The 27,455-nt window shown below is 47.2% G+C and overlaps 1 protein-coding gene across 13 annotated transcripts in view; it reads left to right on the top strand.

Moving 5' to 3' along the window:
- The window catches only part of RASAL2 (RAS protein activator like 2), a 193,412-nt gene that overhangs the window by 144,647 nt on the left and 21,310 nt on the right, over window positions 1-27,455 (top strand). For all 13 annotated transcript variants that reach the window (XM_075422580.1, XM_075422579.1, XM_075422582.1 and 10 more), the window contains 7 exons: window positions 4,230-4,339; window positions 13,868-14,021; window positions 18,541-18,639; window positions 19,460-20,014; window positions 22,386-22,530; window positions 25,797-25,941; window positions 26,833-27,069. In XM_075422580.1, coding sequence (XP_075278695.1) covers window positions 4,230-4,339; window positions 13,868-14,021; window positions 18,541-18,639; window positions 19,460-20,014; window positions 22,386-22,530; window positions 25,797-25,941; window positions 26,833-27,069 — 1,445 coding nt within the window. The remainder of the gene's footprint in view (window positions 1-4,229; window positions 4,340-13,867; window positions 14,022-18,540; window positions 18,640-19,459; window positions 20,015-22,385; window positions 22,531-25,796; window positions 25,942-26,832; window positions 27,070-27,455) is intronic.

The raw sequence follows: 27,455 nt of genomic DNA, 5'->3' as shown, positions 1-27,455 counted from the left end.
CATTTCTGGCAGTTTGGGTAATGAGTTTACATCTTCCTGTCTGAAGGTGTTTGTTTAAGCAGTAAGATTCCCACTCTTTTCAGAAATGTTCCATGATGATGCTTAAAGCTCAGACACTCCATTACATTTAGGTGTAAGGACCCAATAGCAGTGTATTTTGTGTTGAAGTAAGTATTGAAGAGCAATACCTAGACAATAAGAAGAGAAGTAAGGGTGTTTTTGTCTTTTTAATGGTACGAGCTACAGTTATTAGCATTGGCAGGGATTTCTTCTCTATAGAAGGAAAAGGAAATAAAACTTTTAGTTAGATCATATTGTTGAAGGTAGAAGTTTGTTTTTCATTGCCAGATCTTTTTTTATATCTGCATTCAGTATTGAAAAGCGTTTCCTTTGCCAAGTGGAAGCCGAAAGCTCTGCTCTGGCACGTGTGAATTTTTCATGCTGCTCCCAGGTTGTCCATCTGTAAGCACTGGCCCTGCATGAACTGCCAGCAAGGTGCAGAGTCTTTTGAGAATGACCAGTAAGGACACTCTTTGTCTGAATAATTTTTATCCTTAAGTATGTTCTTACCCTTTTTTTTTTTTTTTTTGCATAGTCAGCTCTGGATACCCTTACTGAACCCCAGAGAGCGTATTTATATCATTAGGGAATAGATCATATTCAATTAAACCAAGAACATGTTTCAGTAATGTTAAAGCAATGCTGATTTAAAATGGTGCATGCACACAAAAATGAATATTCACAGTCCCTCTCTGAGTGGGATTTGGAATGATTCAATATAAATACTTCTGGACCCCTGCTGAATTGGGTCAGCTTTGTCTTATTTGCCCTTCAGGGGAGAGAAGCATGTTGTTTCGTGTTTGCAATTTGAGTAGTCTGGGAGGTACTGGAATGAAGCCAGGTTCCACCAGATCTGAATCCCTGTAGCTGGGTTTGTTACCTTTTATGCTGAGAGGTCAGAATGTATGAAAGTGCCTTTGAAAGTGCTGTACATCCTCGACTTGAATTCCAGCAACGGCCCCAAGAGAAGCCCAAGAGCATCTATTGATTACAGGGCTTTTTCAAAGGCATTTTTTCAATACCGGGACCAAGAAAAGCACGGGAACATGGACAGAGTTTGAGTGGCACACGCAGCTAAAAACACTTCTTCCCTTTTGACAGTAGCTTTTCCCCCAGCACGCTATGTAGATTTGTGGGGGGTTTTTGCATTATCTGGATATCAAGCCTTTTCTTTTCCACTTTATTTCCTATTTCAGGAAAATATAGAAGCTTTCCCCCCTGAGAAACCTGCTGGCTGGCAAGCCTCAGGAATTGAAGGGCGACCTTAGATGTAGCACTGCCTTCAGATGTGGCAGAGAGATTCCCTCTTACTTTGTCCCCTGCAGCCCCATAGAATCGTTAATCATAGACTCGTTAAGGTTGGAAAAGACCTCTCATCATCAAGTCCAACTGTCCCACAGGGCATCCCAACTTCCCTGTGCTGCCTGTGGCCAGGCACCTGTCAGACTCTGGTGAGTGTGAGCAGGCTGTTTACTACACCAGTACTTGGGAGAGGATGATCTGCACGTGCTGCGAAGATCCTCCAGCCAGCACTGGCTGTGGATAGGCTCTTCGTGACGTATCGTATCCGCGTCTCAGTGGAAGTGAGGAGACAGGCCTCCTCGCTGTGCTTGCTGGAGGTGCCATGGGTGTGGGCCTGAGGAACTCTGGATTTGGTGAGATTTTTCTTACACTTGACAACTGAGCAGGACTCACTTGGTTGTTCATCAGAAGAAGCAGTGTGAGGGGAGACAGAACCCACCTACCAGTGGGTGCGGTGAGGGCGGGCGGTGTGCGGTTCCAAGACTGAGTGAATTGTGTGGAAGAAGGGGGACAAACTGAGTGTAAAGGGACCGAGAATAACAGAAAGAGGAAAGGTAGAGGGGGGTTTAGGGGTGTGCTTGTTTGATGGGAGGAGGATACATTTTGTTTGCAAAAGGAGCACTGGAAGTGTGGGAAGATAAAGGCAAATAGGAGACTGGAAAATTGGTTTAGAGATGCTTGCAGGGTACGTCTCAATCCTGACCAAATGCGGGGTTTGCTGTTCGGAAACAACTTATTTTCCAACAATTCTCCTGGCATCCGCTGATGAGAACAGGGGGATAGCCCTTCCCTTTGAATGCTGTGGAACCGTAGAGCAGCCCAGGTTGGAAGGGACCTCGAAAGATCGCCTGATCCAACCTTTTGTGGGAGAGGGAGCGTGCATGGAACTGTGTAGCACCCTGTCCAATCGCAGATAAACCTCATTTTCTTCCTGAAGAGGTGAAAGAGATGTGAGATTCTTCAGACTAAAAGATTACAGATAAAGTCGTCTTTTTGTTGTGATGGCCTAATTCGTGTGAGTCTGAGATGAACAAGTCGCATACTTCAGCCTGGCTGGGTCACCCGGGGCCCCTCAAACGCTCGTGTTTTGTTGGTGTTCTGCACAGGGAAGAACACGAGACCTCGTTTGTCTCCACTTTGCTGATTTCTGCGCTACGGGAGGCAGCTGCGGGCAACATCTGTCACCTACTGTCCTAGGCGCAGCTTCTGGAGGGGCTCGCCTTGCAAAAGTGTTCAAAATGAGCTGCACTGGACCGCTGTCCTGGCAAAACACAGACACTGGGAGAGAGGGCTGGCCCCAGCTGGCTGTCCTGGGCACGAGACCTCTACTGAAGTGAGGCTGTAGAGCCGCTGGTTCCATCCACACCCAAAAAACGTGCGCTTTCAGCAAATTCTACCAGCCTGCAACCAGTCTGTAATGTTCTCAACAAACGTGGTTTCCCTGGCATGTGTTTGGTGAGCCTCCCGACAGCAGTGCCGAGGCTCCGGTGGCTCTGCGCGGCTGTTTTGCGAAGGAGCAGAGCAGATTCGGCCAGAAAAAAATGTTGCTTAATCCTGTTGGATTAAGAGCCTCTGTGTTTGCTTTGATCATGCCAAAGAATGTATGTGCGCGTATGTCTGCAAGCCCTGGAAATATTTTGACACGATATGGCTTATTTAAAATGTGTATTGTGCTCAAAGTAGGAGACAGTCAAATGTGCAGGTGTTGAAATAGTTCTGTGATTTCCCCACACGTACAGATGCACACACCCATTTGGCTGTCAGTGGTCACAGACTCACGTTGTGCTGCTGATCAGTAGCTCGTGATGAGATCTGCAAGGAGAGAACTATGAGGAGAGACTGAGGGCTTGTTTATCTGGGAAAGGAAAGGCTAAGGGGTGATCGAAGGCAGCCTGCTGCGACAGAGAGCGGAATTACAAAGCTGGTGGAGCCAAGCTTTTCCCTGCGGTGGGAGATGCTGTAACGAGGCAGCAACTGCAGATTGCTGCTTGGGAGGTTTCTGTTGAACGCGACGAAAAATTGGCTCGCTGGAAGGGTGATGCAGCACTGGATTGAGTTGCCCAGAGAGATGGTGACATCCCCGTCACCAGAGCTTTTCGAGTCCCAGCTAGGCGAAGTCAGAGTTAGGCTAACCTGATGTTGGCAGTACACCCATGGCGAGCTGGGGGCTGGCCGGATGATCCCCAGAGGTTCCCTCCGACTAACACGTCTTTCGTCTGCGCTTGATTGGTGAGCGATTGTAGTTCAGAAGACAGAATACTCGAAGATTTAGTATTTTTTAGATCACAGGTAGATTTTTGAGTTGATTTTGCTTCAGTGCAATACCAGGGCTGGTATCTGAGGTCACTAGTATTTGAAATCTTTTGAAATTTTGAATTCTGGCTAGTGAGACTATTGAAATTATTGTAAGGCTTACCTCCTATATCTAAATTAGAAAGGACAACCTGGGTGCAACTGTGGGTACAATAGAACCTCATAATAAAAGACATCCTGTACTCCTAATCTGAACAAGAATTAAAAACATGGTATGTAAAGGGGAGGTAGGAACAAATACTGATACCTAAGACTACTCCTTATTAAATGATAATTGTGGGGTTTGGGGTCTCGTGTATAATAGTTGGAATTCGTTGCAGTGCACCTGTAATGTGAGTAGTGCTAATTATTGCCATTTGAAGCTATCACATACTGGCACTGTCATTGACGGTCTAGCCCTGTCTTTCTTCCTGCTCGGAGGAATCCCAGTGCAGCACGTTCTGTAAGCGGCCTCAGCGGGAATCGCTGCTGACTTTGGACTTGGTGACAGTGTATTGACTGATTTATTACTGGCATCAGTTTCCCTGTGTCACTTCTGCAACTTCTCATTTTAGGGCTTCTTCAGTAAACGTCTGAAAGGATCCATCAAGAGGACAAAGAGTCAGTCAAAGCTGGACAGGAACACAAGTTTCCGTCTCCCATCACTCCGCAGTGCCGATGACAGGTAAGGTTCAACGCGTCTCCCAAAACAATCTCTCCTCATCCAGAGGCACTTTGCAAACTCTGCGTGCAGCGTATGTACGCGCTCGCAGAGTGAGAGCAAGGAAGGGGATTTACTGTTCAGCTGGCAGATGGGCGGGTTTCGGCTGACTCTAGTGTGTTAGAAGTTATTTAGTATACCACGTACTGCTGATACAAGACTGAAGATTTCACTGCTCTTCACAGCTAATGAGCAGTTCAGGTTAAGCATCTGGACTCAAATACCTTTTTCTGCATCTGTTTCAAATAAGCTGCAGACTTAAATTTCCTGAGACAAACCTGTTGGCTTGATCAGCTGTAGAGAAGCTTGCCTTGATGCATGCAATACTTCACCACCGAGCAGTGCAGTCGCCGATGCGAGGGGTGCACCAATATGCTGGTGCAAGCAGAGCGGTTCGGCTGGTGCTGGCAAAGCGCAGAGATGTGCAGTGCAGTTCAGGCGCGTTGAGAATCCTCGCTAATGTCAGTGGATCGTATAGTTACTGCAGTGTTACTACAACGAGCAGATGGTCTGTTTGTCAGAAGACTGGGAAAGTCCATAACTTCTGACCATCTCAGTGCTCCATTTGCTATGTTCGTGCTTGTTTAGTTTTTGGCTGGCGATTCAGGCTGGGAATGGATTGTATACGAGGCAAGCAAAAGCTCTCGCACACGTATTTCCTACCTATTTGTAAAGTCTCTTGATTGGTTTTATTAAACATTACTCTGTGTTACGTTCTGCAGCAGCCCAGCAGGAGAACTAGATTGAGTGAAAAATAGGTTGCCCTCTACTTAAGGCCACGGCAGGCTTCTGTGGTTTTTGCATTGTTTAGTGCATTTTGCCTTCTCCTTTAGCTGAGTTGAATTAATTAGTTGTATCTGTCCTGCTGTGCTGCTCCAATCAGTGGTGCTGTCTGCTCCATCTGAAAGGCAGAAATCATGGAGATAGCAAGGCTTTGGGTGTTAGAGGTCTTGTTAACATCTCAAGGTACAAAGTTGACTGTTGCTTACCAAATGTGACTACTGATGTGGATGGTGTTGCTCCTGTCGTCATAGTTATGATCACTCAGTCTGTTTGGAGTCAAGTTTTGTTATAAATCCCTATTTTCAGGGAGTTGAAACATGGCTATAAAAAGCAACTCAGCAGAAGCATGTGAAATAATGCCACCATGTGCTGAAGTACCTGTTATTTTTACCGTTGTTTGTAACCGGCTTTGCTTAAAGTTTTGTGAGGCAAAAATCTCCTTGCCACAAGTAATGCGTATGTCTTTCCTTAACTTGGTACTCCTGGTGAATGTGGACTGATGATATTTCCTTTTGCAGTGTAAGGGAAATGCTACTGTTCTGGGAAAGCCAATAAATTTAGCTATAATTAATCCCTACAACTTTGGTTTAAGACATGATATTATACATAGCAAAGCCGCCTTCTCTTTATAACTGGATCCCCCTCTGCTCCCTGCCAGTGTGGGAAAGAATTGTCAGCTAGACCCGAATGAAAGGTGGGTTTTCCGTGAGTGCTTGCAAGGTGCAAAATCCAATGCGTGTGGCGATGGCGATGAGCATAGCCAGTCTGTTTCGTGAGTCCACTCGAGTCTCTTTGACATGGATTTAAAAAGGAGGATCCAGGAGAGAATAAACTGAGGACTTCCAGAGGCTGAAGGTTTAGTGGAGTTCTCTTTGCATTTGTGGTCTAATCAGACAGCAAGCTAGTTGGGTATACCAACTCTGAAAGTTCATGGTTAGAGATGTTACTTTTCCAATGGTATTTTATAAATAAAACCATAAAGGAAATTCTCTTTCACTGTGAAGTGAAACTTGCCAATAATTTCTCCCTTCCCTCCCAAATGTTTCGCTCTGTATCTAAGGGTGCCTGAAGAATGCAACTGGTGGGTAGAAAAGCAGGAAAAACAACTTGGAAACCATGTGGAAATGAAGAACTGAAGATGGGGAGCAGATTAGTATACAGGGAGGAGATGGGCTGAAGGAAGGAGGCGGCTAAAAAGATTGATTTGTATTTAGAATTATGCTGTTGTTTGGGATTTTTTCCAATGGGACAAATCAGAGACAACTGTTTGTGCGTGGAAGAAGATAACGCATAGCAGCTGACTCTGAATTCCTGAGAGGGAATTGCCATTCTCTCACCTTCTGCTCTCCCTGCTTTCTGTAGGAGTCTCAGTCTGTTGCAGTAAAAACTTTCCTGTCCTACCTTGGTGAGTCAGCCCTTTCCAATTTTAAGCAGGTGATGATGGGTGGTGTCGTGGTCTTACACAGGTTTGCAGGGCCAGGTTGACTGATAGCATCTACCTTTTCTTGCTCTGACAAAAACAGGAGTCCTGCCTGCGAAGAAGGTATCGTATAGCTTTATAAATTAAAACCCTGCAAGGAGTAGAAGGAAATGGAGGCTGCTGTCATGTTGCTTTTCTCGTGCTTTTGCGGTGTTTGGTCCCTGATCAGAAACAGGAGATGTTTACAGATATAAATGCCCATAAAATTGTGGAGCAAGGAAGATTAGTTACCCTGGTGCATCTCAGGGTCTGGGATGCTGTGACACTGCGTGCCGTTCCAGATGGTGACAGAGGATGGATGCTGTCTGCTCAGAGCTAATTTAAAATAGGAAGGGTTCCGGAATGCTGTAGGAAGGAGTGATGGAGGTAGTTGCAGATTTTTTTTGTAATCAGATTTTCTGTTTCAGCAGAAAGCAATCGGCCAACGTACTTTTTCTGGCTTTTAAACCTCGTTTCAGTGTGACGGGGTTAGTGGATGGGGAGAAGAGGGAGCTGTGGTGCCACTCCAGCAGCGAGCCCGCCACGGGCCAGCGTCCAGGCGTCCCGTATGAGCCCACAGCCTCTCAGCCTGTGTCACTGCTGTTACCCCAGCCTCAGGTTGTTTGCTGGGCGCTCTGTTTTACTGGAAAACTCAGGGTTGGCCTTCACAAGGCTCTAACGTGAGAGCGCTTAGACTCTGCTCAGTTGTGACCCGCGCCAGATGTGAATGAAGCTCTTCAGAGGTGTGGCCAGTACGGCGTCTCGCCAGGCTGCCGACAGCTCTCGCCGTGAGGCTGGCTGGCACTGTGTTACTGTACCGTCTTCCACAGCTTTTCTAGCCCATTTCCCACTGCATTCCTGGAGCTTTTCAGCCCACACATTTGTCTCTTAACATTTTCTCAGTGTCAGTAATATATAAAACATGTTTAAAAGCATGAGAAAAAACTTGAGGAGAATTACTTTTGAAAGGAGGGACCAAATCCATATTTTCAGTTTGTGGCCAGGAATTTGAGAGTATTTCCAAGGGGTCTGACAGTTCTCGCCTCAGTTGTGTCTATGGTGAGGGAGCGAAGATGGTTGAGACTGGCTGCATATGGTCTCAGCGACTGCAGTAAAGCTCTGCAGACAGCTGGGAGGGTTTTGCCCTGTTGGGATTTACTGCCACGTGGGAATCCTCCTGCTTTACTAAAAGTCATTTTATGGCATTATCAGATAGTCGTAGTCGAGCGCAGGATCTGTTGTGTGCTGGCTCAGCATGGGCTCCGGCAGGTTGCAGGGAAGCGGGTAGCCATGGCTCTGGGCTTCATGGCGAAGCGGTATCGCTGCTCAAACGACAGCTTTTTCTACTTTCGGTAAGTTCTCGCTCCTCCCTCCTGGTTTCTTTTCGGTAGGAAAATAGCACAGATCATATAAATAAGAGAAGCAGATCTTGCCATGTTTTTCATATTTATTCATTCTAATGTAATGCCTGTTTTAAAAAAAAAAAAAAAAGGTGGCTGATTTTTATCCTGATTTAGACGTAAGGATAAAAATCTGTGTTACACAACGCATTATTAAGACTTGACTCACTCAGAGCTTGCATTCATTCACCGTATCTGTTCCTGTCTGTGTACTGGAGTATGGGGAAAGAGGAGGAGTGGTTTGTTTCCGGAGAGGCGTCTCCCTCCCATTTTGGTGAACATATTTCTTTCAGCCAGTTTTTTCGCTCCTCATGCAGTTACTTATTTTTCAGTGAAAACCGAATAAGATCTCAGCATCAAGCCTACTGTCGCAAACCTTCACCTCGGTACTAGACTGCTCTGCCCCACCTGCAAGCTTGCTTGACCCCTTTATAAAAACATCCTGCTTCATGGCTGATACTTTTCTGCGATTGCCGGGCTCCTCCACGTAGCAGTCACCTATAAATCGCTTAGCAGCGAAACGAAACTGAATCAGTTAAGCATCTCTGGTCCAGCAGAACTAAAGAGTTTGAAACGTGAGTCGCAGAGACCACGGTTACAGTACAGCGAGCGGAACGCTGCCACTTTGAAATTCGGCAGCCTGCCTGCAGTGTGTGTTAGGCGAGCTGTGATCTGTAGGGAAAGCGGGCAGACAGGGGAGGGCTTTGCAAATCCGGGATTCAAACAATGAGGCTTTGGGTAGGGCCTTGCCAGAAAAGACCAGAATCTCGATGGAAGGCTAAAGCAATACACTCAGAAAAAGCCAGCGTTTAATCGCAGCTGAGGGGAACTTGAGTCTAAGTAAGTTACCCTGATTTAAAAAAAAATACTAATAATGGAACTGGTTAGGCTTGTAGAATCGTTGACCAAGTAATAGAATGTTCTGCTAATTGGCAGTTGGAAAACAAAGCAGGGTGTGGTGCCTACAAAATGAACGCTTGCCCCGGGAAACCTGCTGCTGCCGCGCTGGGGAGCGCACCTGCGTTGCGGACGGTGTTGCCGACGCTCGGGTCCAGTTCAGCAGGGCTGGCATTTCGAACAGCAGCGCTGAGCGGAAAGTTCACTGCGTTACAGCCCAGGCTCTCTCTCCTGTGACTTTGCGAGTGGCTAAGTATTGAATTCAACTTTCAGATCTCGGGGAGTGTCTCCACACACACTGGTATTGTGCTGGAATTATTTGAAGCATGCAGACGGACAGTTTCTCGTAAGACCGGCGGAGACGTGGTTTTAGCCGGGTGCTTGGGCTGAACAAAAAACTCTTTTCAGAATTCTTTGCCCTCGCACCAGTTTGTTGGTCAAGAAAACAGATGATGGGATTCTGTTCCTTGGTAGTTGGTTTCTATACATTTCTTTTTGATCTTTTGGATTATTGATGTCCACAAGCTTGTTTTCCAAGCAATATAGTGCTCTCCCTGGTAAGCTCAGTAATTGAAAGTCTTTTGTGCTTGGTAGGTTGGCTTTTAAATAGGTCAAAATCAGCAGGGGAGCTTCATAACCAAAGCAGTTAGGATTTTAACCCTTTACCCTACATGCCTTATAGACTGTAGAATATAATAGGAGTTGGCTTAATAGGCTGCTGGGTGCCACGCGCGGCTACCGAAAGCCGGAGGTTTCTAGTTCCCGGCTTACAACCGAGTTCCTTCCTGTAGCGGAAAATTATGGAATTATGGTGTGCAAGGAGAGAGGGTCAGCTTGGGGTTGGGCCAGCAAGATGGTGGTGTTGAAGAGATCTTTTTCAGTAGCAGTCGCACGCTGCTGCCAGGTCAGTGGTTTGGGGCATTGGCTGGGCTCGGATTTAGGAGGAAATAATGCAACTCTGAAGACCAGTGCGCTAAAGCAAGTGAAAAGAGGTGAGAAATTTAAAGTGTTCCCTGACATGCTCCTGCTCCACCTGCTTTTCCTGTTGGAAAGAAATTATGGAGAGTACCTGTGTAAGAGTTGTTTGGTGCGGCCAGTAACTGTGTGCTCTGAACTCCTGTGTGGTTCCTGTGCAGTCTGTCGGCGGTGTGCAGTAGGAGACAGAAAAAGCAGCAGGAAAAAGGTTGATCATCGGAGGTTAGCTGTGATTTAAAACAGGATTTGTGTTGTTAATGGAGCTGTTTAACAGAAACAGATTTGTGCAAACAACCCTTCCCCCACCCTCTGCGTGTTCGATCTGCCTGTTTACAGTAATCTGCTTCTCTGGGATTACCTCTCTCTTAGCAGGGACTCTAACAACCCTCGTTTTACCAGTAGCTCTCTACCTCACACAGGAAAGGCCCTATTAATCCAGCCCCTTTGCTGGAGACACTGGGAAGTTAGTTAGTGGCATTGGTTTATTAACAGTGCCTCTGTGTGAGAGGGAAGCCAGCGAGCAATTTTCCTTCACTGTTACTTACAGCTTCAGAATATCAAATGAGGCTTTAAAACGGCAGAGAACTGTTATTTCTGGATAATTATTGCCTATATCGATTGAGATGCTGCTGATTTAGGTGCAAGTTGATGATTTGCTTTGCAAGTCTACCAATAGATGAAATACGTACCATGGTGCTTACAAATGTATGTGCTTGTGTTTGTAAATGCATGTGGTTGCATCTAACCAATGACTTTACGACGTGTTTATGGAAGATAAATGCCAATTCCAAGCCACTTAATCAGTTTATTGAGCTGTTTTAAATATGGTAACTTCAAGGGACTGCTCAAACAGATAGATGTTCCTCTGCCCCAGGACCCTGCGTCAACAAAACTAACTGTGCTCCAGCTGATCTGCAACAAAACCAGATGTTCAAAGCTAACTAGTTAGAAGAGCAACGAAGCAGAATAGATGCTACTAAAGGATGTAACTTGCACGATGGGACACAGAGGCATGGAGTACAACTGCTGTGTGTGCCTGCCTTTGCCCTCACCCTGTCCCGAAAGGCTGTTTGGAGGCGTTCGTGGAAGATGCTTCACTCTCTCCCACTGTCTTTAGCTGCCCGGGGTCTTGTTAAACTTGTCGTATGGAGGGGAGAGGAGGGACTTCTTTCCTTCTGGAAAGGTCACCTTTGCCACCTCTGCGGAGCAGCCTCCCCACACCTGCTGCATCTCGCAGCCCCCCCTAATCCCCTTACAGGAGGCCGCTCTATGGCAACCCGCACCCGGGAGCCTCCTCGCGTCACCCGCGGGGCCGGCTGGGAGCACAGCTGGCAAGGAGACAGATCTCCTCACCACTGCAGCTCTGACTTCTCTTCTTGCCCCAGCCTATCTGCCTGGCACGATGCTCGTCTGAAATTTGTAACCTAAGGCTGGAGGAAGAACTCCTCCTGGATCTCCATGCCTTGCTTCCTCTCCCAGCGGGATTTGCTGCCTGAGATGTAGCCCAGAGGACGAAGTTTGAAAGCAAGGGCTGGGACATGTGGCACCGCTATGATCTGGGGATGCACTGCTAAGTGGCTGTACAATTGTTTCATGTAGGTGTGCTCGATTTGTCTTACTCCACGTGCAGCCTTCGCTTAACTCAGATTTGCAAAATCTCTTCTTCTTTCTCCTGTGTTTGGTAATTATTTCTCTCTCCCTCCTGTTCTCCCCTCTTTGTGACCACTCCATGCTTTCCTCCTGACAAGGAGCTGAGGCGGGAGCTGGCTGCAGGCTCTCAGCCAGCTCCCCTGCATCATGCACCAAAGTACTTTGTTAGGGCTGGAACCGCTGAGAGTTTGGGACAGGGACAGAAGCCAAGTGACCTCAGCAGCTCTTTCTGGAGAGGAGAAATTAGAGAGGGTTTTGCGGAGATGGTATTAAAGCAGTGTAGTGTGGTGTGTGTATTTTAGACTTGTCCTACCTTCACTGCAGCGAGGGTTCAATTATACCCAGCTGAGGTTTTCTGTTCGCGTTGGTACAGCTGCTGCTGGAACCTGTTACGACAAAGCATGCACAGTGCAGCCAGTGCGGTTGTGCCAGTGCTGCTGGTCTGCACTGGAAACCAGCAGCTTTGTAACATCCCTCTGATGAAAGGCTGTCGCTGCCTGCGCTTAGCTCATCCAATGCATTAAATGGGAACAAAGTTCTCCCTTCCTGTTTAATAAATCTTATCGTGCATAAATCTACAGGAATACCTTCAGCATTTCGTTTCGTACAAAAGCACAGTCAGATGAGCTCTGCTTGTTGCTTTACGTGTACCCTCCGTGATGCCCGAGTTTTTGTTAAGCAGCCTTAGAAGTACAGAAGATGCCTTTTCCAAACATTTTTTTCTTTCTTTCTTTCTGTTTCGCCATAGGATTGCTCCAGGGTAGGAGGAAATTGATTTTCCTAAGGTTACAAAATGTGAGGAATTTTTTGTACAAGATATGTGAAGGAAGTATGTGAAAACTACTTATTCTTCAAAATTAAGGAAGCTATTAGAGATAGTAGTGCTTTTCGCTCTTCCATAAATATATTTTTTAAACATTTTCCATTTGATACTGAGCCTCAATACTGGGAATTGAATAAAACAGGACAAACAGGTGAGAGCAGCGTTTCAGAGTATTGCTTTTCTCCGCGTAGTGTATGACGACTGATGCCTTTCTACTTTCACATCTGTTCTGTGTGCTCTGTCACATTTGCTGGCTGTGCAGCCGTGTTTGTGGACAGGCACAAGGGCCAGCACGAGCTTCCATAGCTTAACAAAGTCTGGACCTGCCAGGTAAACAGCTCCTCTTCTGCTGAGCTGGGACTCGGTGCTTTTCCTCCTTGTTGGTCATCTGTGAAGGCTTGGACTGAGTTCCAGCTAGAGGATAAATAAGATGTGTGTGCACATCATGTTGATCTTTTGAAGCAGAAATGCTGGTTGTGCTTGCAGTAGCATATGACTTTCTTGGAGAAGCTTACAGTCCAGTCAGCTCGGAGCTAGGAGGAGCACAGGTGAAGCCACTGGCACCTATAAATTGAGCAAGTTTTACATTGCTGTTTGACAGAACTCCCTGCTGCCCCCAAATGTTGCTTTCAGTCAAACTGGGAGAACAGAGAAAGCATTAGAGCACATTTTATATCATTGCTGTTGGCTGCAAAAAGCTACCGTGTAGTGGAGGGGTATGTGCTTGAGAAGCATTCAAGAACTGGTGGGGACAAAGAGAAGACTGCCCTGATCGAAAGGTACTGTGAATTTGGGAGAAGCCAGCTCTGGTAGAGCTCAGGGATTTACAGGACAGTCAGCTGGAAAAGAGACGTGGTATGTGTCAGTGAGGGTAGCTTAAAAGAGAGTGGAGATATCAAAAGAAAATTGGAAACTGTTAAAACTGAAGAAGCAGCTGAAGAAGAAAATGCAGAATTTAAATGTAGGCAACTGACTGGAGCATTGTGAAGTGGGAAATAATTTGCCTATTTGACTTTAGTGTAAAGGCTTTGTCTGTTAAGAAAAATTGAGTGTATCACAAGGTGATCATCTGCTCTAAGGCAAGTAGCTAGCATTCTGCCTTGGTTTAGGGACGTAGAGTTTGGTGTGCTTTTTGCTGTTAAGATGCAACATTTAGCTAGTAAGATAGCAGTAGACACTTCCAGTATCGTATCCAAACCTACCTGTGGGGTTTCTTTAAATTTCAGCAGTTAAATTCTTTTTGTTCCACTGTTCTGTCACTGGTGGCTCAGCACCGACACCTACAATTTGTAGGTCAGTGGGAATGGACTTGCTGGGCTGGTGTAGGTGAGTGTTTCCTTCGGAGGCTGGGACTACTGGCCTAATGTTATTTTCACAAGGTTTACAGACTAATTGTAGAAGTTGTTCTGAATAAACACCAAGCTGCAGCTTTCTCAGGGATCTCACCAACTCTTTCGGTAATTATGAGAGAAATAATGTTTCCTCTCCGCGGTGTTCTCCTACAGGTCCCGCGGATTGCCAAAGCTGAAGGAGTCCCGTTCCCATGAGTCATTACTGAGCCCAGGCAGCGCCGTGGAGTCCCTGGATTTTGGGTCAGAAGAAAAAGTCTTTGTCAAACCACTTCACAGCAGTATCCTTGGAAAAGACTTCTGCTTTGAGGTAAAGAGCGCTCTCCAAACACGCAGCCGATTACACGCTGTCGGTCGGTCTGCACCCTTGCGCTACGCTGCTCGGTGGCTTTGTCGTTGGAGAACAGATCGACAGCCCCTGCTCTGCTGAGGTTTGGGTCGGGGCTGTCGAACCGGCAGCAATTTTGAAGTCCTTGACGCTCATGGCATCAATGACTCAATGGAGAGAAATCTTTTTCAATTATCATGTCTTCTAATTGAGAAATCTGTGTAATTTGATAAATATCTAAGCATTTGTAGTTTGCATGCAAATGTGTGGTTCAAATATACTATTCTAGATAAGTATTCATCCTCTCCAAATACACCTCAAATTAAATTTAGAAGATATACCATAACCGAGCAGTGCGATTTCAGGTCAGAGCACCCTTCCGTGAGCTCCCCCTGCTCGCCGGTCGCTGAAGGAGAAGCTTCGGCAGCTGCGGACACGTCGGTTGCCCCGTGGAGCAGGATGCAAAGCTCCCCTTGCTGCTTCAGTACAGCACCGCGTGGCTCCCGGCTGTTCATGTGAGCGCGATCCGAGTGGGGACCAGCGGCGTGCTTGGATGTGTCTGAGGCCATCGTAATCTGTTGTGGCAGGGGCGGGTGGCGGTCTGTCTTCAGCAGGATTAGTCAGATGTGTCTGAACTTCTGGAACAAAGAGCTGTTTGCAATCTGGAAGGCCACTCTGGCAGAAAACCAGCGTATCGGGCCCTGCTCCCTCAGGGTGTATCCAGGAACTGCTGCTGTTCGCTGCAGCCTCGTTCTTCTGGTTGGAAGCACTTCCCGGCTTGCTTAGGTTTGGGGAGTCGAGTGAAAAAAAAAACTGGCAACAACTTAGCTCTGAGGCCGCGGCCTCAAACTGCTTTTTAATTGTGTGCACAAATAAATGGAAAGAGTAAATGAAGCTTGTTAGGCCACGTAAAAATGAAAGGGAAGCAAAGGTGACACTTGCGTGCAAGCGGAGCTGCGTGTGGCACCGAGGGTCGGGGCCGGATCGGGGCACAGCTCCCTCAGTTAGTTTGAGGCTGTTGCTGTCTGTGTGAACCCTGCGAAACATTTTGTGTTTCCTGAAGACGCCGTTTCCGGTGTGTTTTTCCTTATATTAATACATTGTTAGTTCAGTCTGTCTTTACGCCGTTAAGTGACCACATCATCTGCCTCTGGGACTGAACAGGGAAAACTGCAACCATTTAGTAGCTATGGCTCAATTAACAAGCTTTTTTAAAAAAATAAACTAACTGGTTGATTAAAGCCTTGTTTAAAAGTCTTTAAGAGGAGCCTCTGGTGCTCCTTATGTGTTGTTTCTTTAGTTTTATATTAATTTGAACTGACTTTTACTGCAGCAATGTGGAAGTCTTGCCGAGGGGAGCTGGAGGCGCCTGAGGTATCAGGTGCCAACAAGAAAATACCCATGAAGCACCTCAAGGGAAAAAAGGAGTGCTCTGCTATGAAGGTAACGAGGCCGACAGCTCAGATGAAATGCCTCTATACAAACGCACGCAGCATGGGAAACAAACAGGAGGAGTTGGAAGCAGTCGTGCTGCTGGAAAGCTACGACCTGATTGCCATCACGGAAACTTGGTGGGATGAATCCCACGACTGGAATGTGGCTCTTGATGGCTACAGGCTGTTCAGAAGGGACAGGCGAGGAAGGAGGGGCAGGGGCGTTGCCCTTTACATCAAGAAAACACTACAGAGTGAAGAGCTGTCCCTGAAGAATAGCCACGAGCAGGTCGAAAACTTATGGGTAAGAATCAGAGAGAGAGGCAACAAAGGGAACCTAGTGGTTGGTGTCTACTACAGGCCACCAGATCAAGAGGAGCTGATAGACGGAGCGTTCTTCCTCCAACTCCAGGAGGCATCGCGCTCGCAGGCTCTCGTCCTACTGGGGGACTTCAACCACCCCGACATCTGCTGGAAAAGCAACGCGGCAAGCTGTAGGCAATCCAGCAGGTTCCTAGAATGCATTGAAGACAACTTCTTAAGCCAGGTAATAAGCACCCCTACCCGAGGGGATGCGATAGTAAACCTGGTGGTCACCAATGCGAGTGAGCTCGTTGGGGTTGTCAAGATCGGAGGTAGCCTGGGCTGCACTGGTGGAACTAACGCTACGGAGGGAAATGGGAATAACGAAGAGCATAGTCAGGACCCTAAATTTTAGGAGGGCAAGCTTCCAGCTCTTCAAGGAGATAGTCAGAAGGACTCCCTGGGAAATGGTCCTCAGGGACAGGGGAACAGAACAGAGCTGGCAGGTCTTTAAGGATGTATTCCACAGAGCGCAAGAGCTCTCGATCCCCAAGTGTAAGAAGTCGGGCAGAGAAGGGAAGAGACCGGCATGGCTGAGGCAAGAGATGCTGGTCAAACTAAGGAAGAAGAGGGAACTGCACAGGCAGTGGAAGCAGGGACTGGCTTCCTGGGAAGAGTATAGGGAAGCTGCCTGGTTGTGTAGGGATGGGGTCAGGAAGGCCAAGGCACAGCTGGAGCTGAACTTGGCAAGGGATGTGAAAAATAACAAGAAGGGCTTCTACAGATATGTCAGCTGTAAAAAGATGGTCAAAGAAAGCGTACCCCCGCTCATGAGCGAGACCGGCGAACTGGCAGCAGCAGATGAGGAGAAAGCTGAGGTACTCAACAATTTTTTTGCCTCAGTCTTCACTGGCAACCTCTCTCCTCCCCCCTCCCGAGTCGATGAATGGCATAAAGGAGACCAGGAGTGTAAAATCCCTCCAGCTGTAAGTGAAGACCAGGTTCAGGACCTCCTGCAGAACCTAAATGTACAAAAGTCCATGGGACCTGAAGAGATGCATCCCAGAGTCCTGAGGGAACTGGCTGACGTAGTTGCCAAGCCACTCTCCGTGATATTTGAAAAGTCATGGCAGTCAGGGGAAGTCCCCAGTGACTGGAAAAAGGGAAACATTGTGCCCCTTTTCAAAAAGGGTAGAAAGGAAGACCCTGGGAACTACCGACCTGTCAGCCTCACCTCTGTGCCTGGGAAGATCATGGAACAGATCCTCCTAGAAGATATGCTAAGGCACATGGAGGCCAGGGAGGTGATTTGAGACACCCAGCATGGCTTCACCAAGGGAAAGTCCTGCCTCACCAACCTAGTGGCTTTCTATGATGGTGTAACAACAAGGGTGGACAAGGGAAAACCTATGGATGTCATCTATCTGGATTTTTGTAAAGCCTTTGACATGGTCCCCCACAACATCCTTCTCTCTAAATTGGAGAGCCATGGATTTGATGGGTGGACCGTTCGATGCATAAGGAATTGGTTGGATGGTCGCAGCCAAAGGGTAGTGGTCAACGGCTCAGTGTCCAAATGGAGACCAGTGACGAGTGGAGTCCCTCAGGGGTCCGTACCGGGACCGGTGCTGTTCAATATATTTATCAATGACATGGACAGCGACATCGAGTGCACCCTCAGCAAGTTTGCAGATGACACCAAGCTGAGTGGTACGGTCGAGACACCAGAAGGATGGGATGCCATCCAGAGGGACCTGGACAAGCTGGAGAGGTGGGCCTGTGTGAACCTCATGAGGTTCAACAAGGCCAAGTGCAAGGTCCTACACCTGGGTCGGGGTAATCCCCAGTATCAATACAGGCTGGGGGATGAAAGGATCGAGAGCAGCCCTGCTGAGAGGGACTTGGGGGTACTGATAGACGAAAGGCTGGACATGATCCGGCAATGTGCGCTGGCAGCCTAGAGGGCCAGCCGTGTCCTGGGCTGCATCAGGAGAAGCGTGGCCAGCAGGTCGAGAGAGGTGATTCTGCCCCTCTGCTCTGGTGAGACCTCACCTGGAGTACTGCATTCAGCTCTGGAGCCTCCAGCACAAGAAGGACATGGAACTGTTGGAGTGGGTCCAAAGGAGGGCTACAAAAATGATCCGAGGGCTGGAGCACCTCTCCTATGAGGACAGGCTGAGAGAGTTGGGCTTGCTTAGCCTGGAGAAGAGAAGGCTGCGAGGGGACCTGATTGCAGCCTTTCAGTACTTAAAGGGAGCCTATAGGAAAGATGGGGACAATCTTTTTAGTAGAGACAGCAGTGACAGGACGAGGGGTAATGGTTTTAAACTAAAACAGGGTAGGTTTAGGCTGGATATAAGGAAGAAATTCTTTACAATGAGGGTGGTGAAACACTGGTATGGGTTGCCCAGAGAGGTAGTGGAGGCCCCATCCCTGGAAACATTCAAGACCAGGTTGGACAGGGCTCTGAGCAACCTGATCTAGTTAGCGGTGTCCCTGCTCGCTGCGGGGGGGTTGGACTAGATGACCTCTAGGGGTCCCTTCTGACCCAAAACTTTCTAGGATTCTATGATTCTATGATTCTTTTCTCTCTACGTTTTGTGGCCCTTTTCACCTCTCTGCCTTCTCGATTCCCATACCGTTTTCCTGCCTTTTTCACAGCTACTTTGTTGCTCCAGTGTTGCTTGTCTTCTTCCTTCCTTTTTGCAACCCCTTACACGTCTCTTCCGCCTGCCTGAACTCAGCCTGTCATTTGTATGTTCCAGGTAACCTACTCCAGTGGCAGTAAATGCTTCAGTTGTTCCTCTGCGGCAGAGAGGGACAGGTGGATGGAAAACCTACGCAGAACAGTGCAGCCGACTAAGGTAACAGAAACCGCGGAAATAAAATTACCAGGGGAATGGAGGTGGCATGATTGGATTTTAGTCCAGTGTACCAGTGTACCACAGATGCATCCTCAATTAATTTAGTCTGAGGAGACGTCCGCTCGCCAGTGTAGCAAAAGCTGCGGTGTGCTGTGCTAGCCAGTGTGGTAGGTGAAACCTTTGATGAATAAAGACTCGTCGGCGTGCTTCCTGGTCCCAGCGCCTGCTTCTGGTGTGTCAAACTGGGTGTCTGGTGCCGTGCACCTCGGAATGGTGCCACACAGCTTCATAGGTTTCATGTTTTACTGTGGGGGCACAGGTTGGAGGGGGAAAAATAACCAAAAGGAGTTTGAGCCAGAGTGAGAAGGGGGGGTCCAGTTATTGAAATAACTGGTGAGTCACCTCTGTAGCTGGCATACTGCCTGCGAGGGACAGGCTAACAGTGCTCTTGGTTACTCACAGGAGTAAACAGTGTGGCGTGCCGCACCAGTCTGGCGGCTTTTGAGGGGCTCCTGTGCAGAGCATTTGTTTTCTAAAGCATTTCAAGCAGGTTTTTGAGAAGCAAAATGTTCTAGTCCCCACCTTTGACATACAGCAGACAGCCCTTTTCCCCTATTTTAGACAATGTCCGATTTTCTAGAGATTCTGATTCTCTGAAGATCAGAGAACCTGATTCTGAATTCTCTGTCCTTGGACAGAGAACTTTTGTGTCTTGGACACAAAAGGCAGCCCTTTGCTGCTGCTGCCTTGGAAGACAAAATAGTCAAATACTCAAATTTTAGGGATTCTGAATCAAACATGAGTTCTTTCTTCTGCACAGGACAACTGCCGTCGAGCTGAAAATGTGCTCCGTCTCTGGATCATTGAGGCCAAGGAACTGGCCCCCAAGAAGAAATACTTCTGTGAGCTGTGCCTTGATGACACTCTCTTTGCCCGCACCACCAGCAAAACAAAAGCAGATAACATCTTCTGGGGAGAGCACTTTGAGTTCTACAGCCTCCCACCTCTTCACAGCATCACAGTTCACATCTACAAGGATGGGGAGAAGAAGAAGAAAAAGGACAAGAACAATTATGTAGGCCTGGTCAACATTCCCATGGCCAGTGTAACTGGTCGCCAGTTTGTGGAAAAATGGTACCCAGTCAGCACACCCACACCCAACAAAGGGAAAGCAGGGGGACCCTCCATTCGGATAAAGTCCCGTTACCAGACCATCACCGTCTTGCCCATGGAGCAATACAAAGAATTCGCAGAGTTTGTTACCAGCAACTACACTATGCTGTGCTCTGTGCTGGAGCCTGTGATCAGCGTCAGGAATAAGGAGGAGATGGCGTGTGCTTTGGTGCACATTCTGCAGAGCACCGGGAGAGCCAAGGTAAGAACAGGCGGCTCCTGTCAAAACGACTCCCTCTCACTGCTGATGGGTGATGTCTTTTCATCTAGAAAGTAGGAAGCCTGGGCTGGCATGACCGTAAGCAACAGCAGAAGGTGCCTGAATGGGAGAAGGCTGAGAAAAGGATCTCAAAAGCGTTTGAAAAGACTCGGACCATTGCATCTACCAGGAAGGCACGTAGATAGGCACGATACCAACGGTGGTTAAGAGCTGATATAAAGCTTAAAGATGCCGTGTATAAAGTTTAAGCAGGAGGACTCTATAGCTTCATGCTATTCTGAGAAGTTAGGGCCTGCACTTCAGTGTTCGGGAACCTTGTCTATATTTCTAAAATCACGATACAGGAGAAGAGATAAGTAAGCAAGAGATTAGTAAACCAGGGAATTATTTCTATAAATAAGTCTCTGATACAGCGAGCAGCAGGATGCTGGTGTTGATTCAGTGCTAAGTCAGCGAATCAATGCTAGCATTGATTGGGTCAGCGTTTGAACAGCCATTTGGAGAATCCATACGCGGTTAATGGTGATCCCGCCTGCCCCGAGGATGTCGTTAGGACTTCTGGATGCACACTGATGGTTCTCTGTGAGGCAGCAATTGGAGTGAGCCTCGGTTCCTTCGAGTAGATTGTGGGAGACTATCCCGTAGGTCTTGGGAAACGCTGAGAAGTATTAATGAGCATTGATTTATCTGGATGCTGCCTGCCAAGTGGGGGTGTGAGTCGGACCAAGCTGTAGCCAGCTTCTTCCAGTACTGCCAGCTGGAGCAAGTTAAGGGTGACCCAGCACAAGTTAGAGGGTTGGAGATGTGGAAGGATGGCCATAAGCAACGTCTGAGGGACAGTCTTATTTAACTGCTCCAAAAAGTTCCGTTTATGTTTGCATAAACATATGTCACTCTACTGTTCTGCCCTCGACATACATCTCGGAAAGGCTGGTGCTGTGCAGCAGCGTGGGATAGGTACTCATTCCTTTCCAAGCTGTTAGTCTGGTCGAGAGAAGCTGGTAGCTGGGATAGCTCCTGTAGTGTTGCGTTGAAATCCTGCTCGCAAGCAGGCTCTGGATTCCCACAGTGCTAGCTGCAGCAGGTAGGTGAATTAGCGTTATAACTTTGCCTTCCTAGTGCCTGAACGCTTGAACTTGTATTTACTGGAAGCGCTGAGCACCTTAGGCTGCCCTGACCTCAAGCTGCAGAGCGGGTACGTTTCCAGGTCACACTGTGTCGGTGCTGATGCAGCTGGATGTTCACAGTTCGTGCCAGGTGAAAAGAATTCTCTCAGATTTTGCTGAAAAGAAACAGCAATAATGGATTGAAAACAAAGAGTTCTGAATGTATTTTTGATCTACCTGTAACATATATAACTTGTTCCACATATTTTGCGCTTCTAGGCTAGCAGTGCATGATGGTTTATGTAGTTAATGGGGTTGTGAAACCTTACTCCATCGCTCTTTGAACTGTTTGGAGGGCGTTGCTGTTCGCAGCAGAGCCAATAAGTCACAGTTATCACTCAGCCCTGAACCACAGTGGGGTTTGGTTTTGGTTTTTGGGGTTCTTTTTCTTTTTGAAACAGTTAAAAAAAATAAAGAGGAGAGGGGAATATGCTTCCTCTGGGGAACTTTACGGTGGCTGACGTTGGATCTTGCAAAATACTGAGTATTCCTTGTGAAATGCTGAGTGTCCTTGACTCGGGTAAAGCTATCACCTCAGGAAATAAGTATTTCTGTAGAATTAGAGCTTATATCAAGAGGTTATTCGCTATATCAAGACTTGCTGATTGTTCCTGCCTGGGCATTTGAATACAGCTCAAGTTAAGCCATAGAGATCCACAGCAAGTGTGTTAACGTTTTGCCCAAATCCTAAACCACTTTTGGTTTGTAATTTAACTGATGTAAGCCATCCTTCTTCTTTAAATTTCACCAAGCTGTAAGAACTTGTGCCTAACTTCCATCTTGGGTTTTTAAATCCAAATTTTTATGTAATATTCAGTATTAAAAGATAAATATCAGTTTCTTTCAGCAGAGAAAGCCACTGACAGATAAACTGGTGAGGTTTTCTGTTCAGGTTCTACACTGAAACACAAACTTGGCTGTAAAGGTTTTCTTTTAGAGACTTTTGCCTATCCCTTTATAATTTTTAATCTGCATCATTTTATAAGTATTAATAAACCCAAGAGGAGCCCTGCCTATTTCCTTGGCCCATACTATGTGTAGCATCTGCACCCTTTGTCCCAAGCTGTGCAAATATTTCAGTGATCCTCTGGCTCCTCTGTTGATCCGGCCTTCTTGGCCTCTGCAGTTAGCCTGGCATGACCGAGTCTGCTTAAAATAACCTCTTGCCATTTGACCTTTTTCCTCAGGATTTCTTGACAGATTTGGTGATGTCTGAGGTAGATCGTTGCGGGGAGCACGATGTCTTGATCTTCAGGGAGAACACGCTTGCTACCAAAGCTATTGAGGAGTACCTGAAGTTGGTAGGGCAGAAGTATCTTCACGATGCGCTAGGTAAGAAAGCGCCCGTCTGTCAGCTGTGTGCGTTGTGAGGGCTGACCCTGCGCTGCCTGCAACGTGAGCGAAGCCTCGTGTGTCGGGGAACGGGGGATGGGAAGGGACTGCCTCAGTATGCAACCCAGGTGTCTAGCAGCCAGACAGCACAATGTATGCTTCTTTCTCTTGATGCCCTTCCTCCACACCAAGGAAGATGCTCTTTGGTGCCTGCAGGAGTAGCACCCAAGGAGAGACAAACTCGATTCGATATCGCCAAGTCCCTCTTAAAGTCTGTATTGGCACGCTGTGTTTCTTTGGGTAACCTTCGTTGGTGTCTCTAGTTGTGATGAAGACATAAAATCCTGCGGTTGGTTTGTGGGCATTGGTGATTGTTCCATCTGATATATGAACCGGCTTAAAAAAGGGGTTTTGACACAAAGTTTAACAGCGGTAATTGAGCCTGATACTTTGTGTCATGGTGTCAGGGGGTGAATCTGTTATCACGTGCAATACAGTTAGGTGGAGATTTCAGAAGGGCTTATGAATCTGAAGCATGTGTTTCACAAAACTCCTTTTATGCTGATGAAGCTCCTGTGTTCCCGTTAGGCTGAAGTGCCACCACCGAGGAGGGTAGATGTACTCAGGGCTATCTGGTTGACAACCAGAGTTCTCATCCACGAGTGCACATTGCTGGGGCATCTCCCAGCCGTCTCTTTGACTCGCTGTTGTAGTTAACAGCAGATGGTAGCTATGGCATTAACGAGCGTTAAGCGTGAGACGCCCACCCCAGCGCTTGGGTTGAATGCAAGTAGTACAAGAAAATTCATTTCCAGATGCTTCAGCTGTGACTGTTGGTAATGCTGGCACGTTCCAGAGCGACCCTTGGACTTGCTCAGCCCTTACCTTTGCCACAGAGCAATGAATTCATAAACATTCGCATTAACCTTTCAAACTGGTACTGTGCCCCAATAAAAATCCTTCGACAACCGTGGCCAGAGGGAGTGAGGCTGCAGGGCTCCTGAGCAGCAGAGGGCAGGAGATCGAGATGCAGGCTGTCTAGGGAGCCTCCTGCCCGTGTTTACCCAAAGCGCTCGTTATTCACCACCTCATTAAAACTGCCTGGCCAACCTGAGATGTCCTACTCCATTCCCCTGGCAGGTTTTTCATGTCCACAGTTACGTGCCAGGGTGGATTCTGATCATTGTGTTATTGTTCCTGCTCCACCAGAAGGTTCTGCTCCAGTCATAAGCCACTGCCTTGGGAATTACCGTCCACATTGCAGTAAAGAGGACCAAAAACGTGCGAGCTCTTTGCTTGACAAACGCAGAGCCTCGCTACAGCTAATTTACCAATTTCACGCAATCTTTGTGATCCACGATTGCACAGCGAGTCACCCTGTTGTTTGTTGGTTGAAGAAAGCTTTGGAAGTTGATACAAGAGAAACAAGATCAGGCCAAAGCCCAGTCCCACACCACATCCTGTTGCAAAAACAAGAAAAAAAGAAAAAGCAGCAGCTTGCTTTCCCAGCAGCCTTGCTTGTCCTCAGCAGTACCGGAGGCTGGCAAGTCAGCAAGGAGATGGTTAGCTAAATTAGTGCTCCAAGGGTCAGTATAGTCAGGTCTGTGATTATATGCATTTTGGCCATTCCTTAAGCGGAATGAGCCTGTTCTGGTAGTCTCATTCTCGGGGGTGGAACCACTGGGCACAAGTCACAGTCCTGGGCTCTTGCTCGGTATAGAGAAACGAGCAGCATATTGCTTTGTGCTCTGCTTTTCAGCAAACTGAACCATCAGCTGTGGGACCAGTGTATTACATTTGACTGCAAGCCCCATAATGTGTTGTAATTATATAAAAATATTTTAAAATTAATGACTTCTAATACATCATTTAGAGCATTGGTGCTGAGCGATAAGATTGTAAATCATAGACATGAGAGATGGAAAATCCCCCTAAGGTCATCCAGCTCGTCTGTAGCTGAGGGCAGGATTGCTCATGACAATATGCCCAGCTAATTCTGTGTCAAGTTTTAAATGTCGTTTTGCTCAGATGCCATGTTCTTTGGAAGGATTAACAACGTTACGCTTGGTGTTAGCTATTTAATACATCTGTAAGAGCATCTTAATATAGGATTAAAACAGCGTCTTGTGGACCACAAAGAGTAAGTTTCAAATGCGTTTAAGGGAAAAAAAAAATATCAAGTAAGCAACAGTTAAAACAGAATTGGCTCAACAGAAGTGATGCCGAGAGTTTTGCAAAGAAGTGATATAGATGCCCTCAGCAGAAATTTTTTGGCCCCCAACAAAAAAAAAGCTTAAGAAAATGTGCTGCCTGCTTTGCTTGCAAGAACACTGCTGACTTGAGACTCGGGGAGGGGTGCTGGGAGGTGTTTAAGGGATTTTATGACAACAAAAACAAAAATCAAACTCCTTTTGCACAAGCAAGCCTTGTGGTGTTAGCTCGGAGCCAGCAAGATCATCTGAGGAGATGAACTTAAAAGACATTGAATCATTACATGAATGAATAAAGAATTTTTTCCTAGTGAACAACAACAGTTTAAAAATCTTTTGGTGTGCTAGCGTAGATAGGAGGGAAACTGCTAAGTAGGTTGTTCATTCCAATATGTCAAACCAAGTAAAGTTCATCTGCTTTTGTAAGTGTCCGGTTTCTGTTGTGATGCCCTAAGAGAAGGGTGACAGAAGTGCAAAGGATTTTGAAAGATGCAGGCTATAAAAATGTAAGGTGTTGATAAAAGAAGCTGAGGAAATGAGCAGTATCTCAGGTCTTACTCAAGAGCAAGGTGACGCTTTTTAAAATGATAAAAGATGGTACATTTAGAAATAATAAAAATAAATAACATCGTCACGTGCATTTCCTGGGGAAATTATGAAGACAAATAGCCCAGCTTCATTTCGAAGACTGTGGATAATTTTATAGTTGCTAATGCAATCTGAAGGCAAAGTCAATTCCTGTTCTCTAGGCTGTAAGCGAGGTGTCTGCGGGGGTTGGCAGCAAAGCCCTGCGCTGTCACGGCTGTGTTTGGGGCAGCGCGGGCACGGGAGGCTGACGCGTCAGAGCACCGGCCGTCTGATCTGGTACGGCAAGCGCTCCGCTCTGACGGGGCCGGGGGAGCCGTGTCCCCAGCATCTGGTGTCTGGAGGCCTTATTGCCGACACAGGGAGCAGAAGAGGCGGCTGCCGAGGAGAGGCATAAGCAGGATTTAAAGGTGCGTCAAGGAGGCTTTTCGTGTAACTACCCTGGTTTGTTGTCCTCTTCCCTTTGTCCAGGGGAGTTTATCAAGGCTTTATATGAGTCAGATGAAAACTGTGAAGTGGATCCCAGCAAATGTTTGTCCAGTGAATTAACAGACCATCAGAGCAACCTGAAAATGTGTTGTGAGCTGGCCTTCTGCAAGATTATCAATTCGTACTGGTGAGGCATCTCCCCTCCCCTTCTCCCCCATTAGGTTATTTGCTTAGAGGGTGCCCGTTCCTCCTCTGAAGAGAACAACACAGCAGTGGTACAGGGAAATAGCACGGACCCAGCCGTCTTCTGAGACTGCCTGTGTTTCCTTTCCTCGCTACTTTCCTATGTGTGACCCCGTATCGCAGGTGGCATGTGTGCCCACATTGAGGGGCTCCAGTCCCATGCGCTGTACCTGAGAGAAGCTTCTGCTGAAATACTTTGCCAAGGGAACACTTGCTGAGCTGTGGCTCAGCAAAGTGAGAACAGCTGAGCTTGAACTTAGAGTAAAAAGCTGAAAGTTTTGATGTCTGTAGGAGACTTTCAGACCCTTAAGATCTGTAGAATTGAACAGGAAATCACAGGGAGGAAACGTTGGCAGAGAGATTTCTATTAATCTCTGTTTCCGAGCAGTAGTGAAAGAAGAAGGGCCTTTCTGCTTCGGGATTAAGTGCGTGGGAAGTATTGAGAGAGCTCAACAAGCGCGTTAAGTTACCGAGATGAGTTCAGCTTGGTTCAGTTTGGTTTTGGTATTCTAATGCCCTGTTTGCTCCAGGGTAGCGATGGATAAGTAGTTCTTAGCCTGCAAATCAGCGTGTCTGAAAATGGCTTCCCTTAACATATATGAACAAGGGATGCATTAAAGACTACTTAAGTATCGCCAGATTGAGTGGGGATCTAAGAATAGATGCCTAATGACATTTCCTAGCCTAGAGAGAGAAAAGGAAAAAGGGGGGGGGGGGGGGGGGGGCAGAGCTGATGTTTTCTCACAGATAATTATTTCAGGCGGTTGGTCACCAATTCGGCTTGTTGCATCTCATGGCCTGTACGATTTGATTTCCTGGCTTTATTGTTTTTCAGCGTGTTCCCTCGTGAGCTGAAGGAGGTATTTTCATCTTGGAAGCAGCAGTGCCTGAGCAGGGGCAAGCAGGACATCAGCGAACGCCTGATCAGTGCCTCCCTCTTCCTCCGCTTCCTCTGCCCTGCTATCATGTCCCCCAGCCTCTTCAGCCTCATGCAGGAGTATCCCGACGACCAGACATCTCGCACGCTCACGCTTATTGCGAAAGTCATTCAGAACCTCGCCAATTTTGCTAAGTAGGTGGTGGCAGTGGCACTGCGATCTGTGCCTCCAGGGTTCAAGTCACTGCGGGTGACTGTGGAGCGCGGAGAGCCCCGCTTGGTAGTCGTGTGTGTGCAGGCAGCGGATTCTCTGGCAAATTGAGATTGGCTTTAGAAAAGGAGGAAACTCCTCGCTTGTATGTGAACAGGGTTCCCCCTGAGACAGCTCGGGGCTGAGCTAGATCAATTCTCCTTTTCACATGCAGATTTGGGCTGTGTTGAATTCGGTAGAGGGGACACAGCATAAATCCAAGAAGAGCCGTACATTAGCATGTCAGTGTGTGTGCTATTTCAAAAGAGAAAAAGCCCGTTCCCACCAAGGATTTTCCTCCTTTCTTCCCTGAAATTCCCAGCTGAATGGT

Source organism: Opisthocomus hoazin, chromosome 6 (assembly GCF_030867145.1).
Source record: "Opisthocomus hoazin isolate bOpiHoa1 chromosome 6, bOpiHoa1.hap1, whole genome shotgun sequence".
Lineage (NCBI taxonomy): Eukaryota > Metazoa > Chordata > Aves > Opisthocomiformes > Opisthocomidae > Opisthocomus > Opisthocomus hoazin.
Note: the sequence above shows the minus strand (reverse complement) of the source record. Positions and strands in the feature narration are given on the sequence as shown.